Below are 17,607 nucleotides of genomic sequence, written 5' to 3'. Positions count from 1 at the left end.
CTTTCACTATGGCTATAAAGATAACGCAAAATAATATTCAAACTCACATTAGACACTTTTAACATTGAATAAAGCACAATCCTGAGATTATCAATGTCATATTTTGTATGTTGTTCCTGCCACGACGTCGCAGAAAATAAAAACCGTTCCTAAAATAGAACCCCATGTCGCTTATTGTCACGTGTCGCAGTCGAGGGTGGTTAGGACAAAAACTACAAGGAAAAGATTCGGCCCTCGGTGAAAACTAATTGAGGAACCCTGGTTTAAATGCTTAAGCTAGACAAAAGAACATTTTGCTACCCTGATGACCCTAATAATAATTGATGCATGATGTTCAGTAACTTACAGGTATTACATGAATGCACATTGTCTGCTTCCCCTCTAGGATTTTGTGCTGTGCATTATTGGCCTCTGATGTGGCTCAGCCGAAACTGAGAGTACTACTTGAGCTGTACACAAATCTTGTGTTGTTCTGCAAAGAGCAACATTTTAACAGGGAACAAACTTCTGTACTTATCTCTATGATCAAAAACGTACATCAGTTTAACACAGGTAATGCACCCATAGTACTCATAACTTGCTTAATAAAGTACTTAATAAAGAGTTAACTGTATAGAATTTTGTACAAGAAAATATAAACACTCTTTCTTGTCAACCTTTCAGAAACGTCCCTCAATAACACAGATCACTGTTTGACCTACTGCAGTGAACTTCTGCTTTGCCATTCAGTCAGGGTATGTACATATACTACTGTTCAAACATTTTGGGTCAGTAAGATTTAGTTTGAAATTAATACATATATTCGGCAAGGATGTATTTTAATCAAATTGATCAAAAATGACAGTAAATACATTTATAATGTTACAAAGCATTCTGTTACAAATAAATGCTGTTCACATTTAAACTTTCTATTCATCAAAGAATACTGAAATAAAATCTGTTAAGCATATTAAGCAGTATCACCATTTTTAACATTGATAATACTAATAATGTTTCTTGGGCACCAAATCAGCATATGAGGATAATTTCTGAAAAATCATGTAACAGTGAAGATTTATAGTAAAATTCAGTTTTACCATCTTATGTATGAATTACATTTTAAAATGTTAAAATCAGTTATTTTAAATTTTAATATTTTAATTGTTTTTACTGTATTTTGAACAAACAAAAGCGTAAAATATATCTTTCAAAAACATTAAAAAATTGTACATACCTCAAACTTTTGAACAGTAGTGTAGATCTTATATCTGCATAGAAATTTTTGTGCTGAAACCTCTTTTATTCTTTTCCCCATTAAACACAGAGGCCTCCTTTCAGTATTGACCTTTTCAGCTCGGAGCAAGTGACACAAATTTTGTCCTATTTCATCAACACATATATGAGACATTATTTTTTATACAAATACATTTTTACCCCAGAGGTATGTATGAGGCTGTAAATCTGTCATGCCAAATACTGTGCGTAAATTAAGTATTAATTTATGTTAACAGGAAAATTAATGATGAACTTTATGACCACTTTCTCTTGCATGGTAAAGGTACAGCTGGATATATCTTTGTCATATATTGGAATACCTGAGGATACAGCTATAGAGGAAACTGCCCAATCTGGTACAGTAATGCACATCTGATTAAATAAAATATACCTGTAGCATACAACTGAGAATTGAAAGCATATATGGTCAATTGTTGTTTAAAGAAAGTGTTGCAGATGGCAAAAGAGAAACTGAGAGGGAGACAGAAATGGATGGAGAAGTTCAACAAAGTGCTGCACTTGAAATGACGGCTACAGAGACAGACAGTCTCGAACAAGGTACTAATATATTAAAGTTTATCAACAGGCTTACAACAGGTTTAATTGAATTTGAAGTAAATACGACAACTCCAAAAACAAATGTGCAAGCTTGCACAAGGCATTAGCTCTAAAATATATTTTTGTTAATACAAATCAATAAGTTAATCCAGCTCCCATTTGACAAATTATTATTAATGAAAAATTTTATAATTTATGTTTTTAATTTATTATTTGTTTTCAAAACAGAATAGCAACATTTAAATTAAATTATTATACAGTATGCCCAATTTCCACAAAACACAAAAACTTTTTTTTAATTTAAAATTTATTTTAGTAATTTAGAAAACCTGTAAATACAAGTGGAAGAGATAAAAAAAAAAAGTGATCACATATTATTGAATGCTTTAATATGTAATAATCACTACATACAACAAATAAAACAAATATGTGCTTATGTTTATATTATGGTTTTTTTTCTTCACACAAGGGTCTTCTCTAAAGTCTGAGCTAAGGACCATTGTTCAAAAGGAAGTGAGGGATGAAGTGATGCGTTTGACTGCTCAGCTACAACAACGACTCCAGGACAGTGCTGATCAGCTAAATAATGCCATTAGTAAAGTGGAGACCAACATTCAAGTTAAGAAGTAAGAAAATATGTCCCACTTCTTTAGTTTTGGAAACCACTCATTTAAAAAAAACACAAAATACAGTAATTATATATATTATTCATATATGTATACCTGTTTAGAATTAGTACAGTACCTTGATGATGAATGGATAATGTCTGATCGACTGTGATAAAAAGAAACAAGTGGTACACATAATTTTGTAAGGATTAAAAAAAAAAAACTCTCAGTAGGGTTATGTAACTGTAATGCTATGTTTCAAGTATGCTATCCTTTGTATTGAAAGTCTTGAAGTCCACCCCACATTGTTAAATATTCCCTGTGCATCTATGGTTTAGTCTTCAACAACCTGGAATTGTTTTCGAAGCATAAGAATTATAATAAATTCAAATACAATCTGCTTTGTGGAAAAAACTGTCAAAGGCTAGAGAGCTTGAATAGGAGACAAGCTCTGTTAGGTAATTGTGAATACGAGTTTTTTTTTTGGTCCATATAATAAGCAATATCAGACGATACCACCAATAAGCATGTGACAAAACTATACATTTTAAAAACGTAAAATCCACAGTGAGTGATTAAAATGAGGTGACATGGCCTGCTGCTAAAATCAAAAGCACCATCCATCTTTAAAGACAAAAAAAAAAAACATCTATAAATAGTTGTGTTTTGTGCGCCTTTTGCAGAGGCAGTCTACAGATCCTTACTTAGACATAAACAATAAACTGTAAATTGACAGATGAGGGATATCTTTAGAAACAAAAATATGACCTTTAGTTTTCAAGGTCTTCAAGGCCCAGTAGAATGATTTTAGCCGTGTTCTGGAATAGAGCAGCTCGGTTCTGTTGCTCCCCTTTCTTGACCCAGTGTCCATATATGCGGAAAGCACAGCCGTCGATCAGCTTGCGCACACCGCGGATGGAATAGGGGTCTCTTGCTAGGAGCTCCTTTGTTAATGGTCTGGCTCGGTAGTAGCGGCACTGCATTCGTATACAAGCTAACACGGTCAAGATCAGGGCCTGAAAATGCAAAGAACAATTTGGAATTTGTTTCTGTTGTGTACAAAAAAAACAAAAACATTACAATTTTTTTAGATTTAGATAATTTTTTAATAATTTAGAAAACCCTGTAAAGACAAGTGGAAAAAAATTTGGTAACACTTTAGAATGATGGTCCGTCATTAATCATACGCTACTGTCGAAAAGTTTGGGGTCAGTATGATTTTTTAAAAATAAATTAATACTTTTATTCAGCAAGGATGCATTCAATTGTTCAAAAGTGACAGTAAAACATTTATAATGTTAGAAAAGATTTCTATTTCAAATAAATGCTGTTTTCTTTCATCAAAGAATCCTGAGAAAAGTGACATTTTTTACAAAAATATGTTCCAACATTGATAATAATAAAAAGTGTTTCTTGAGCACCAAGATGGCTGCTGAAATATTAAACCATTCTGACATCATATTTCACAATACTACTGCTACTGTAATTTCTTAAATAAATGCAGTCTTGGTGAGCATAAGAGACTTCTTTCAAAAACATTAAAAAAATCTTCGAATGGTAGTTTATATAAATTAAAAAAAACAAACAAACACACACCTTAAATGTCTTCCTGGGGCTAAAGAGCCGCACATCCTCCTTTTGGTACTGACGGAAGAAAGGATGAGCTAAAGCTTGCTCAGCCGTTAGACGAACTGTGGGTTCCACCACTAAAAGCCTGGAGATCTAAGTGTATTTAAGCAGAGGTGGACAGTAATGAAGTACATTTGCTTGAGTATTGCACTTAAGTACACTTTCTGAGTAACTGTACTTTATTGTTTGTAATGCTGAGTATTATTTCTTCTGGAAACCTATGACTTTAACTTCACTACATTTGAAAGACAAATATCGTACTTTTCACGCCACTACATTTCTATCAAGGTCCTCGAAGTAGAAAGAGGTTAGCAGCTTTGAAAGTCAATGGGTGATTTTTTTCTTCTTTAAAATGTGATTTTTTGACAGCCTATCGATAATTTTTCTTTTAGGGTTACGTGAAGTGATTTTCCAGCATTTTTGAACATTGACTAGTTGAAAATGTGATATTTATTTATAACAATTCAATAATAAGAAGTTAATATTGTGGTATATATTAGACAAAATATTGTATTGATTTTGCAAAATTGTGTAAACGAAAATATTACCTAGAAATCCACAGAGCAACTGTTGTGCGTCTCCTAACAACGCACAGTAGGTGTTTGACTTGAAGTAGCAGTGCACAGAATGTTCTGTGTATGACATCAAAGTACTACGAGAGTGATGTCGTCAAATAAATCTTGCTGTTTTGCTTTTTTGTTAAAGCAGTGTTGTTTTTGTAAAGTTATACAGCTACAGCTGTGTTGCTGGGTTTTAATGCAGGTTTAATTTTTTTCTTATCAGTCTGCATTTACAGCAATTTCACTGTCAACTCAGTTCAAATGTGGATGAATGGCTACATGTAGATGTGTGCACACACCGCTAGAGCTGTATGAGACCACGACCATGCTGCTTTTGTCGGGGTGGGTAGGCTTGTTAAATAAAATAGTTTTTTTTTTGTCAACTCGTTTCATTTCTAACATTCTACATTTCAGTTTTTAACACTCTAAAAGCTCTTTACTCCAAAGATACTACAGGCTAGTCAGTGTATTCAGGTGTAATATATTGTAAGTTGCTTCAGAGGCATAAGGTATTGCAAGTATTACATACAAGAATAATAAAACAATGCATTGACATAAACTTAAGTACTTTTACTTAAAGAGTTCACCCAAAAATTCTGTCATTAATTACTCACCACTCAGTTCCAAACCCGTAAGACCTTAGTTCATCTTTGGAACACAATTTTAAGATATTTTTGATGAAATCTGAGGGCTCTCTGACCCTCCCATAGACAGCAAGGTAACTACCATGTTCAAGGTCCAGAAAAGTACCAAGATGATCGACAAAGTAGTCCGTGTGACATCAGTGGTTCAACTGTAAAGTTACGAAGCTACGAGAATACTTTTTTGTGCTAAGAAAACAAAAATAACGGCTTTATTCCACATTTTCGTCTCTACTGCATCACTTGTGGACGCGTGTTCACGACAGTATCATGACGGCGCTGACCCAGATCCGGCGTAATTACGTCATCACGCCGGATCTGGGACACGCGCTCACGTCATGATACTGTCGTGAACACGCGTCCACATGTACTCACAACACGAGGACGAGTAATTAATGACAGAATGTTTGGGTGAACTAACCCTTTACTTAAGTAAAAATCTGTCTTTTCAACTTTCACTTGTAATGGAGTAATATTTGACCAGCAGTATCTGTACTTTCACTCAAGTAATGGAGTTGTGTACTTTGTCCGCCTCTGTATTTAAGAGAATGCACATATGGTTACATTTCTCAATGCTAGCAGTTCGCCTATATGCTACAGGCTAAGAGAATGCTAAGAGAATCTCACCAAGTCTTTGACAGTGTCAGACACACTCAAGTAATGGAGTTGTGTACTTTGTCCGCCTCTGTATTTAAGAGAATGCACATATGGTTACATTTCTCAACGCTAGCAGTTCGCCTATATGCTACAGGCTAAGAGAATGCTAAGAGAATCTCACCAAGTCTTTAACAGTGTCAGACCGGTCATCCCACTCAGGAGAGCTAAACTGGTACTGGCCTTCCATGATCATTCTCAGGATCAGCAGCTGTTTGCGATGCCAGAATGGTGGAGAACCAGCAAGAAGCGTGAACATGATCACACCACAAGCCCACCTGTGGAAAAACATGGAGCAAATGATGAACCAGCTGCAGTACAAAGCTTTTGTGACCCCAAGAAAGGTTTATTAAGGTTTAATAGCAAAACTCACAGGTCAACCTCTTTCCCATATCCCTCATGTGTCTCATCCATGGAGCACTTCAGAATCTCTGGTGCCAGATATCCTGGTGTTCCACACAACTCTAACAAAGGAAATGGACAAAGACCAGTGTAACAACATTGTATGTTGTTCAATTTTAAAAAGTATGAGAATCTGTTTTGATTTGCCGCTGTGGAAGGACAGGGTTGATTTTCTCACCTCTTAGTTTTTCATCAGGCCCCAGCTGGACTGAAAAGCCAAAGTCAGAAAGTTTGATGTGTCCCTGGTCGTCCAACAGAATATTTTCAGGTTTGAGGTCACGATGTACAATATTTAGAGAATGTAGATACTGGACAGCCTCCAGAAGAGCACGCATCATACTCCTAAAAGCGAGAAGAGTTTTGCAGGAAATATTTGTGGCTAATTATGGTATGAGGAGAACAATTTGCCACCATAGAAACTTGAAGCAAGATCTGAGAATAAACTGAAACCTCACCTGGTTTCCTTTTCACTGAGAGTGACTTTTTCAGTCAAGTAATCGAATAGCTCTCCTCTCCTCATGCTGTATGAAAAGATGTGTGTGAAATTACAACATATACACTACTGTTTAAATGTTTGGGCTTGCTAAGATTATGCTTACCAAGGCTGCATTTATTTGATCAAAATTTCAGTAAAAACATATTTAAATATAGTTAAATATTATTACAATTTAGAATAACAATTTTCTAGTTTAATATATTTAAAAATGTAATTTATTTTTATGATGGCAAAGCTGAATTTTCAGCAGCCATTACTCCAGTCTTCAGTATCACTTCAGTATCATTCTAATATTCTAAGATTATCAATGTTGACATCTTTGAAGAAACTGTGATAGATTTTTTTTTCAGGATTCTTCTTCAGAAGTTTATAGAACATTTATTTAAAATGCAAATCTTCTGTAACATTATAATTGTTTTTACTGTCACTTTTGATCAATTTAATGCATCCTTGATGAATAAAAGTATTAATATCCTTTTATTTCTTTAATTAAAAAAAAAATCTTACTGACCCCAAACTTTTCATAATAATATAACATAAAATAATATATATACTTACAGGTCAAATACCAAAAATATGAAGGTGGTTGACTCATAAGAATCAATAAGTGTGACTGAAAAAGGAGCACAGATAAGGTCAGTTACTATTCAGAAAGGTTTGAACAGATTAGCAGTACATTAGCAGTACATTTCAGACTCACTGATGGATGGGTGGCCCTTCACCACATTGAGCACATGGATCTCCTTCAGTGTGGAGCTCTTCACCTCCTCTAACTGCTGTTCTGTCATTTTCTCTGCAGTGATCTCAATGATCTTCACTGCAAACTCCTGCCCTGTGTGTTTGTGTACACATCTGCGCACCACACTGCTCACACCTCTGCACAGGGGACAGTTCAGTTACAAGATATCTCAAAAAGTGACACCAAAACACTTGCTGAATCGAACAAATACTCACCTCCCAATCACCTCTTTGGGATCATACTTCTGATAAAACTCTTTCGCCCCGACCCAGTCGGGCAGTTCATCTCCAAGAATGATATCGCGAGTCATACTGATAACCTAAACCAGACACATTTATTTACTTTGATTTGAATGAGTGAAGAGAAGGTATACATGTTTTCTTCTTGTGTATTAGATATCTTGATTGCCCAATCAATCAGTCATGCTTGTGCTATCATATTCCTCTAATGCACAATGTCCCACTACACTTAAAAGCCATTTCAGGGTGTGATATTACATCTAAACCACCACAGCTGTTTACCTGAAGCTGAATAATTCTCCCTCAATGCCCATTTTAATGGCAACAAAAATTCAACATGATCTGAAAGTGGTGAAGCACATTTTTAAAATGTTCTTAGTTTATCTTCAAAAAAAAAAAGTGTATTCCTTTGGGAGTTTCCATTAAGATCTACTAAATATTTATTAAGATTTATTATATCTAAAATATTTATTAAGCATTATTGTTATTACTATTATTAATGACAATAATAATTAATACTATTAATAAAATAATAATAAAAATTAATTAATAATGTTAATATTTGTCGTAATAGCATGTTGTTTTACATTAGTTGCCATTTATATACATTACAACCCTAAAAACAGGGAACTACAGTGGACAAATGTGTAACCCTCTCAAAATACATTATTTTTTTAAAAGTAGTAATATAATAGCATATATAGTATTTAGTAGTAATATTTTGATTAAGAAACTTATTTATAATAATGTAATTGTTTAATTATTAAAAAATTCATGCATCGAAAGGTTAAACCACATGCTTGCAGACTGATAAGCGTAATACCCACTTACATGAAATAACAGCACAGAGTAGCAATAACTGAAAACAGTCTGTTCTGAGAAATGAGCTGTTGCGACCAATGACCTCGTATGCTGTTCCTGGCCCAACCCAGAAAAGCCGAAAGTGTACTCACAACCACTTCCACAAAATCAGCCGAAGCGCACAGTCATCTGACGGCTCAGTGTTTTCACCTGTCCGGCTGAAAACATGAATTTGAGGCCACTGACAATACTGCCATAGCACTGCAGAAAACTTTTGTAGGGCTCCTGGGAATGTCAACAACACCCTCGTCGACTCGCACTTCTCTGCCTTGTAAAGCACAGATGCTGTACTGTCGTTGTTCATCACTGCCACCTATAAGATGGAGCGGGTACTAGCACAACCTATTTATTGAGTCATTTCTTCGCTCTGGTTTTACCAAAGGAAATTTAACAAGACGTGGCAACAGATATAGAACAACAAGTTTTTACATATACAACATGAATAATCATTTTGAAAAATATGGTCAGACTCCAATCAAGTCAGCCAAATAAAAGCTGTTTTATTTTACATAAAGTTGGTCACTTCATGGGGCCTGTCACGCTGAGATCCCATGACCAGCTGAATACAATTTATGGTCCTCCTAGGAAGATTGTATTTATGAGTTGGTAAGTCTTAAATACGACATCAGCTGCTTTCTAAACACTTTGGTCAATTGAAAATACAAATGCTCCTAACTAAATAGCACTATTGATAGACAATGCAAAATCAGTAACAGCTGAAGGAAATACACTAATTAAAATAATCAATAATTTAAATATGAATTAATTAAATGTAATACTAATTGATATAAACAGCAGCAAGATATAAACAGTGCCGATCAAAGTACAAAGCCCATCGTCTGATGGGATGGACAGTTTGGGTCCTTGTTTCTGTGCTTTTCATTCTTTTAGTGGTTGTTCAATGTTCTGTCACCATGCTGGCTTGACTATGGGCAGCACACTCACTTCAATGAGCTTGAAATAACCTACATAACATTGTCTTTTCATAAATTTATTTATTTTGTCTTTTCTCCGTTTATTTATTTACTTACTTTTGATCAGTATTGGGCAGTAACGCGTTACTGTCATTTGATTACTTTTTTAGTAACGGAGTAATTTAATATGCAGAGTTTCTATTTGGGCTATAACACGTATTTGCAGCATTGAGCAATGCAGTGCTGAAATTTGCTTGCTCACGAATCCTCTCATTATAACACACGAATTGTAGACATTATGAAAGATTCATTGTGCATATATTTGTTGTGTTATAACAGAGATTTGTGAGATTGCGATGAACTGAGATGTCTTTTAGAGATTATAAATGCAGCGCTCTTTGCTGGCATTCTGCCATGCCAAACCATGCACGCAGCAGCCGCTTGCTTTAGTTCAAATAACAGTGTTCTGGGAATGTTGATGCTTTAATAACAAATACTTATCGGGAGCGTGTATGCTGGGATTTCATGGAGAGAAAAAAGTAACGTAACTAGTAATGTAACTAATTACTTTTGAAATAAAGTAATCAGAACAGTAACGTGATTATTTTTAAAAGGAGTAATCAGTCATTTAATTACATTTTCAGAGTAACTTGCCCAACACTGCTTTTGATTAACAGAGAAAATAACAAGTAGACCCCTGACCTGGACATATTTGTTTATTTGCTTATGACCTCTACAAATACTAGACAGAAGCTAAATATATACCATGAAAAGGTGTATTTACACATACATACAGATGCTATGGACATTGAAACTTGATACTGGCAACAATTAAGTTTCAATGCTGCATAATTCACCTGAAAGCAAAGCGATCAGAGCTGCATTTTTAGTATGGCTTTAATGCAGCAGGTGTCATTGCATGGCAGTGTACGGCTGTTTTAAGTGTGAAGCCCACATTTTCACACATTCCCCTCTGAAATTCATGAAAGAACATCTGCAAAAGCGGCACAGATGCTGCATCTCGGCTGTGTAAAGATGGCTCACACATCTGCTTGAAGCAACATGGGAGAGAAAGGAGTAAGAGGAGAGGAGGATTTCAATGGAGAAAGTAGTAGATATATTAGGCTGTAAGACCAGTATTGCGTAACACCAGTCATAATTCCATCCTCCAGAATATCTAATAAAGCAAATCCACTTTTATGATGAAAGAAACCATAGAGATAATTACACCGGAAGTCACCGTTTTGTCTCCTTTCTAATACGGAAGTGGGCGTGAATAACAACCACATTCAGCAGCACCACAGCACAGTAGACGTCTGTAATTAATCACTGCAACCTATTCATTTCGGATTTAAATACATGCAGATCAGCTTTATTTCATCTTTATCTCAACGAGATACAAGTAAGTGCGTTTGTTTCGGCGTGCCGCCGATTTACGGGCTCGTGCACGTAGCGTTTGTTGTGGTAAAATCGCAGCGATCAAACGTGCTGCGGCAAGGATGCAAGATGTTTTGACCACAGCAGACATCGAATAGCGTGCTTGAGCTCCCTAAAACAACATGGAGGAATAAAATACAGTAAAACAGCGGCGTCCTGCTCTATCCATCCCATCGAGCACAGCACGTGAAGCATGCAATGCATTTATTCAGAATGGGTTTTGTCGCTCGCGCTGGCCTGCCGTCGCAAATGCATAACAGACAGTCCTAGTGTTTGTCATATTATGCATGCAGATGTGTAGTACAGCTGAATCCCTTAGGTAAACCAACACACGTTCTAGGTAAACCAACACACGTTCAGATGAAATGAGTGTAGTGTGCTTACGAAATTTGTGATCGATATATCTCAGAAAATATATATATTTGTATTTGTTTTATCTGTATTTATAAAGATCTATATATATTTCCAGCTGTTAAGAACCCTTGGAAATATGAGCCAAACGTCAGAGCCTTCAGACGATGCTGCTGTGACTGAAGGTTTGGATTTTTTTTTCTATTAGTTTGCAATGGAAACAAACAAAATTAGTCAAAATACCATAGTTACAGTTATTATTTGCTATAAAACCATGGTAAATTGATATGACATATCTCATCCGAATTTATACGAATCGTTCGTAATCTTTTTTTGTTTAAAGGGACAGTACACCTGTTATCAGTGCTGTGTAGATTACTTGCAAATTGTAGGTCGTTACTGATTACAGATTACCTGAAAATAATGTAGTCTTATTACTTTTTGGTTACTTTTAGATTACTTTAGATTACGATCTCGTTTGTCACATATATTTGAATGGGACTGTTTTGTAACATGTTGAAAAAAAAAATATAAAATATATATATATATGTATATATATATATATATATATATCAAAATGTAAAGAAATACTATTAAAAATGTAAAAAAATAAAAAAGTGAGAAAAAAGATACTTTAAAATATAAATATTTTTATATTTATTACCTGCATCGCAGTGTGATGACCATTGACTGACTGACCTCAGAAAACATATCGAAATATTAATATATTAAATATTAATAATAATATTATTAATAAATATTAATAATATTGAAATAATAACTTTAAATCACAGGGGGTCTATTTAAATATTTTGTCAAAGTAATGTGTAAATAATATGTAATCATGTAATCCATAAAAACTAGTTTAAATTTGATTATAAGCTTTTTAAAATGTAATTTAATCTAATTACAAATAACATTTTTGGATTCTGATTATGTAATCCAAATTACATGTGTCTACCCAGCACTGCCCTTTATTTATTCACCCTCATGTTGTTTCAAACCCGTACGGCTTATTTTCTTCTGTGGAACACAAAATTAGTTGTTATGGAGGATGACAGCCTTCTTCATTTTTATTGTATGGAAAAATATTACATGAAAGCGAATGATGTGGACAGCCTCTAACTTTCGTCCTAATAAAAATAATGAAATAGTAAATAATGGCTGAAGTTTTATTTTGAGTAAACTGTCCCTTTAATTTTTATTATTATTATTTTTTATGTTATGGCAATAGTTGCTGGTATCAAGTTACCCATATTTTGCTGTAGAAACAACAACTGTTGCAACTGTGGTATTTTGACATAAACTCTGGTAAATGATTTAGGTCAACTTGTATGTTTATGTATTTTCCACCCACCATTCATGTATCCAGCTCCAGATACTCAATCTGAAACCAAGCAATCAACAGCAGGGAAGAAACAGAACAAAAAGAAAGTGGAAGAAGTGGTGGAGGAAGTAGAAGAGGAGTATGTTGTGGAGAAGGTCCTGGATCGGCGTGTGGTGAAGGGAAGAGTGGAGTATCTCCTCAAGTGGAAAGGCTTTTCTGAGTGAGCAGCCGCAGTTAGATTTCAACTTGATTTTGTGTGAAAATCCTGGTGTTTATTTATTTATTTTCCTCAGCGGCGACAACACCTGGGAACCAGAGGACAACCTAGACTGTCCTGACCTCATAGCAGAATTCCTTAAGTCGCAGAAATCGGCTGAATCTGGAGGCAAGAGGCGGGCAGAGTCAGACGGAGATGGAAAGGAGACCAAAAAGCGCAAGGATGAGGTAAGAGCCATGAAGATCTGAGGATCTGAGATGTCTACATCATTCCATGTCTATAAGCTGGTCAGGAAGTGTCTTTAAAACATTAGAAAACCAAAATAGATTGAATGGGCTAAACAGTGTCTTACATGCCATCTCTCTTAATTTAGCCTGAGAAACTCAGAGGTTTTACACGTGGTTTGGATCCTGAGAGGATTATTGGTGCTACAGACTCAAGTGGAGAACTCATGTTCCTCATGAAATGGTTTGTATGGAAATTGTTACCCGTAAAAAAACAAACAAATTTTGGATTAGAGAGACAGTTCCTGAGCAGCATTAGGAGAGACTGGGGGCAATTGTAACACTCTTATGAAAGGAAAGCATGATTTGTATTTTTGACTTTTGCTTTCTAAAGTTTTGATGCCTTCATATTCAGTGTTGGGGGTAACGCATTACAAGTAATGCAAGTTACGTAATCAGATTACTTTTTTCAAGTAACTAGTAAAGTAATGCATTACTTTTTAATTTAGAAGGAAATATCCGAGTTACTTTTTCAAATAAGTAACGCTAGTTTTATGTTTCCCATGTATTGACTGACTGCTCTCGTGTTGCCATGTTGAGAGAAATCGGGAGTAAGTGCAGTGGCGTTGTGTGTTACTGTAGTTCTAGACTAAATATGAACATTATTTACTCATCTCGCTGCACAAAAACAGATTCAGTATTCCTCGGGCTAACTTCCGTCAACATAACCAACGTGACCACCTGCTTGCACAGAGAGAGTGCTGGGGACTATTTTCAGGCGTTGCGTAATATCATCGTAATATCAGCGTAATATCATCATAATATCATATCATATCGGCCTAGAAAATCGCAACTTTTCATTTTCTGTCGGTCTTAGTACACAATGTAACTACAGAAGAGTCAAGTTTTAAATAGGAAAAATATTTTGGTTATATTTGGTTATAATCTTTGGTCATTTTTGAGCGAGATACTAATGGTCTAATCAGATTCAATGATCTATGCTAAGCTACAGCTAAAAGTGCTACCGCCAAACCCTGAGATCGGCTGAATGGATTCGAAAATGGTAAAACTCAACTGTTTAACTTTAGGGGAGTTGGAAAATGAGCCTATTTTAAAAAAATAGTGGAGTGTTCCTTTAACCAATGTCTTTGCTACTGACCTTCGATTATCTAATTCAACCATACTAATAAGCAAAAATGACACATTTGTGTTTCATTTGTGTTATTGCTGAATAGTGTTGAACTCTTCTCCTGCGTCATATTCTTCATGCAGTTTGTTTGAGCTGCGCCCTCTACTGTACAGACGCGAATTTACGTTTCCTTCAGCCTGAGGCGTATTCATTTCACTTTTGTTGTGAAAGGGCTTTTACATGTGTAAAAGAAGAACTTTTTTATATTAAAAACAAACAAGCAAGCCCTGCCCAGATTTAAAAAGTAACTCAAAAGTAACGTAACGCATTACTTTCCATAAAAAGTAACGAAGTAACGTAATTGGTTACTTTTTTAGGGAGTAACGCAATATTGTAATGCATTACTTTTAAAAGTAACTTTCCCCAACACTGTTCATATTGAAACTAATATCTATCAACTGGTTAAAAGTTAACGAGAATGAGAAATGTCAACATTTTAACTGGTAGCTACTATGCAACATTTTATCACTTCTTGGGTCGGTGTAATTGTAACACTACACTGAATATATAAAATGTGTAAGAAATGTTATTTTACTATTGTTTAAATGTTTGGGGTCAGTAACATTTATTTATTTTTGTTGAAATTAATTATTTTATTCAGCAAAAATTACTTAAATGGCAAGACATTTATAATGTTACAAAAGATTACTATTTGAAATAAATGCTGGTCTTTGAAATGTCCAATATTTTCAATATTGATAATAATAATAAATGTTTCTTGAGCACCAAACCAGCATATTCGGATGATTTCTGAAGAATCACGTGACGCTGAAGACTGAAGTAATTGCTGCTGCAAATTCAGCTTCACCATCATAGGAATACATTACATGATAAAAAGATTAAATTATATGATAATAATTTTAAAATGTTAAAATAGAATAAAAATTAAAATAGAAGACACAAAATTGAAAACATTTATATATTTATAAATTAAAAAAAATATATATATTTTTTTACTGTATTTTTGATAAAATAAATGCTGCCTTGGTGTGCATAAGAGACATAAATACGCAAGCAAACAGTATATTTAAGGTATACATAGTTTATGCGGCATACAAATTTATGCTTTGACCTTGCCATTACTGCTTGCTATATTGCTGTAAAATGGTTTATTTTTCAAGCATTACAATTGCCCCCATTCACTGTTAAAGGGGTATTTCGTCTAAAAATAAAAATTCTGTAATTTACTCCCCTTCATGTTCTGTGGAACACAAAAGGAGCTGTAGTGAGGCCATTTTTGGAGTATCTTTTTTTTTTTACAGGTTTGGAATGACATGAGGGTGATTAAATCATGACAGAATTGTCATTTTTAATGTGAACTATCCCTTTTAAGTGTGGCCACATAAGACTCCATTCACTTCCATTCATACGCATACAAACGCGAGAGAGTGGAAATGCAAGCTTCATCTTCCTCTGGATACTAAAGTTCAAGTTTGGTGAACTCTGACCTACACATTCATACAGCCGTATGATTTGCACTGTTGAGGGAAAGCTTTGGAATTATTTATTAAAAACAGATGAAATCATATCCTGTTGCCAAACTTCATTGCCAGGACCAAATCAATGTCATATGCTTGAAATGTAGTCGTACCCTTGCAATCACCTCCATAATGGGGACAATTGTGATGTTATTAACATCTGATATGGAATTATAGTATTATCATGTTTACAGTATATTAATATTAGATTTACTGGAGCTGTTATTTTTGGCACATATAACAAAAGATGGCTTGGTGTATTTTGAGTTGTCTGCGAGTTGAAGGAAATGTAAATGTTACAATTGCCCTCAGTTTTCTCTACTCAAGAAACCCATCTCGGATGAGAAATAGTTGATTAGTTGTTAATGTCTTTTTTTGTATTTTTATATTACAGGAAAAACTCTGATGAAGCTGATCTAGTACCAGCCAAGGAGGCGAATGTAAAGTGTCCACAAGTGGTCATCTCCTTTTACGAGGAACGTCTCACCTGGCATTCATACCCCACTGAAGAGGAAGAGAAGAAGGATGACAAAAACTAGACACACAAAAAAAAACAAAGATGTAAGGGACAGTCAATATCAGTCATGGCCATTGGTATGCTTGTTGTGTTCTTCATTTTATTTTTAAGATGGCAAAGGAAAACTGTCAGAAACATTTGTAAAAAGCAACAGTATAAACTGTAATCTACATAGGTTTCAGCGTATTTTAGTTTGGGCACCGTTGCCATAGATGAAGCAAATAGAACACTGCTGCCTCAGTGTGCTTGACAGGTGACTTTGCACATTTAATGTACTCTTCATGCTTTCTATTGACGGAAACATTCAGATCATGTTTTGAAGGAGAATCACAGTCTGATATTCATACATGTGAAATAGTGTTCTTTACATGTTAGAAATGTTGAACATTCCCCCCCCCCACCCTGTGTAGATTACAGTGTTTAGTCTATCATACTGGGTCGGTTTTGTTTGATGCTGTAGCTGTCTCAATAAAACGTCCTGATGTATTCCACGATTCTTAATTTTATGTATATATATATAACTAATGTTAAAATATTACTGCCTTAACAGATTATTAAGAAAATGACAATTTTATACATCTGTCAATGCAGGTGGTCATTGAACGCATGACTGTATCTAGCCCCATGGTAAAAGAGGTGTAAGATATAGGCCTTATTTGACGTTCGGAACTGGCTTTGATACGATTGGTTTTATAAAGACATGCCAGCAGCTGTTACTCTTCAGTGTTTGTTTGCCCATGACGTGTCTGGCCTCACCATAGGTGCTATTTGTGAGTCAGCCCCATTGGATATTAACAGTCTTTCTTGACATTTGTGTTTGTAAATAGGTTTGCCATTTCCTAGCACATCAGTATCACTGTGTACAGTCAGCTAAGGATTGGTTTTTACTTTGATACTCTTTGTCTTATTAGTCACACAGCAAAGTAGAAGAACTGTAACATTTGTTCTCCTGTAGTACGTTTTTATGTTCTGAGCTTTAACGATTGTATGCTAGTTTTGTTTAACCATATTATTGCATATTATCAGAGCATTTGCCAATGAAATACCATTTTCAAAAATAAAAATCTTTGTTGTATTTCTGTCAAAACCGGTCATACTTATTTATGCTTATACTCTGAGTAAGGTCAATGGTCAATACTTATACAGGGAGTCTCTTTTTTTTTTTTGTCGGCTGAACCTCTTTGACATGAAATTACCCCCTGAAATTTGAAGTTAATATTTTAATAATTTAAAGATTTTCAAAACTAAGCATGTTCATTATTCTCTGACCTCCAGGGAAAAAAAATCATCTTTGTTAGTGTTTATTTTGTTT

General features: G+C 34.8%; 3 protein-coding genes across 6 annotated transcripts in view; 2 read left to right on the top strand and 1 right to left on the bottom strand.

The window, feature by feature from the left end:
* The window catches only part of cfap119 (cilia and flagella associated protein 119), a 7,323-nt gene extending 4,864 nt beyond the window's left edge, over positions 1-2,459 (top strand). For both annotated transcript variants that reach the window (XM_016469218.1, XM_016469219.1), the window contains 6 exons: positions 386-552; positions 664-734; positions 1,304-1,420; positions 1,538-1,610; positions 1,699-1,812; positions 2,282-2,459. In XM_016469218.1, coding sequence (XP_016324704.1) covers positions 386-552; positions 664-734; positions 1,304-1,420; positions 1,538-1,610; positions 1,699-1,812; positions 2,282-2,442 — 703 coding nt within the window. In that variant the 3' untranslated portion in view covers positions 2,443-2,459. The remainder of the gene's footprint in view (positions 1-385; positions 553-663; positions 735-1,303; positions 1,421-1,537; positions 1,611-1,698; positions 1,813-2,281) is intronic.
* A 24-nt stretch (positions 2,460-2,483) lies between these two features.
* On the bottom strand, positions 2,484-8,900 carry phkg2 (phosphorylase kinase, gamma 2 (testis)). 2 transcript variants are annotated; one of them, XM_016469217.1, is made up of 10 exons: positions 8,612-8,679; positions 7,757-7,860; positions 7,503-7,678; positions 7,361-7,415; positions 6,762-6,827; positions 6,485-6,648; positions 6,278-6,368; positions 6,029-6,182; positions 4,017-4,142; positions 2,484-3,436 (listed from the first exon to the last, which is right to left on the bottom strand). In XM_016469217.1, exons 2-10 carry the CDS (start codon positions 7,849-7,851, stop codon positions 3,191-3,193), a joined length of 1,173 nt encoding a protein of 390 aa, XP_016324703.1. In that variant the 5' UTR covers positions 7,852-7,860; positions 8,612-8,679; the 3' UTR covers positions 2,484-3,190. The 2 variants fall into 2 exon arrangements, with proteins under 2 accessions (XP_016324703.1, XP_016324702.1); XM_016469216.1 differs by lacking the exon at positions 8,612-8,679 and adding an exon at positions 8,734-8,900 and having other exon boundaries at positions 2,485-3,436.
* Positions 8,901-10,816: 1,916 nt separating this feature from the next.
* On the top strand, positions 10,817-16,764 carry LOC107675028 (chromobox protein homolog 1). Of its 2 annotated transcripts, none has more exons than XM_016469220.1 (6): positions 10,817-10,957; positions 11,462-11,528; positions 12,716-12,890; positions 12,964-13,114; positions 13,261-13,355; positions 16,173-16,764. In XM_016469220.1, the coding sequence occupies exons 2-6, from the start codon at positions 11,483-11,485 to the stop codon at positions 16,315-16,317; spliced, it is 612 nt and encodes a 203-aa protein (XP_016324706.1). In that variant the 5' UTR covers positions 10,817-10,957; positions 11,462-11,482; the 3' UTR covers positions 16,318-16,764. The 2 variants fall into 2 exon arrangements, with proteins under 2 accessions (XP_016324706.1, XP_016324707.1); XM_016469221.1 differs by lacking the exon at positions 10,817-10,957 and adding an exon at positions 10,968-11,311.
* Positions 16,765-17,607: the final 843 nt, after the last annotated feature.

This window comes from Sinocyclocheilus anshuiensis, unplaced genomic scaffold (genome assembly GCF_001515605.1).
Source record: "Sinocyclocheilus anshuiensis isolate Anshui unplaced genomic scaffold, SAMN03320099.WGS_v1.1 scaffold1572, whole genome shotgun sequence".
Classification (NCBI taxonomy): domain Eukaryota; kingdom Metazoa; phylum Chordata; class Actinopteri; order Cypriniformes; family Cyprinidae; genus Sinocyclocheilus; species Sinocyclocheilus anshuiensis.
Note: the sequence above shows the minus strand (reverse complement) of the source record. Positions and strands in the feature narration are given on the sequence as shown.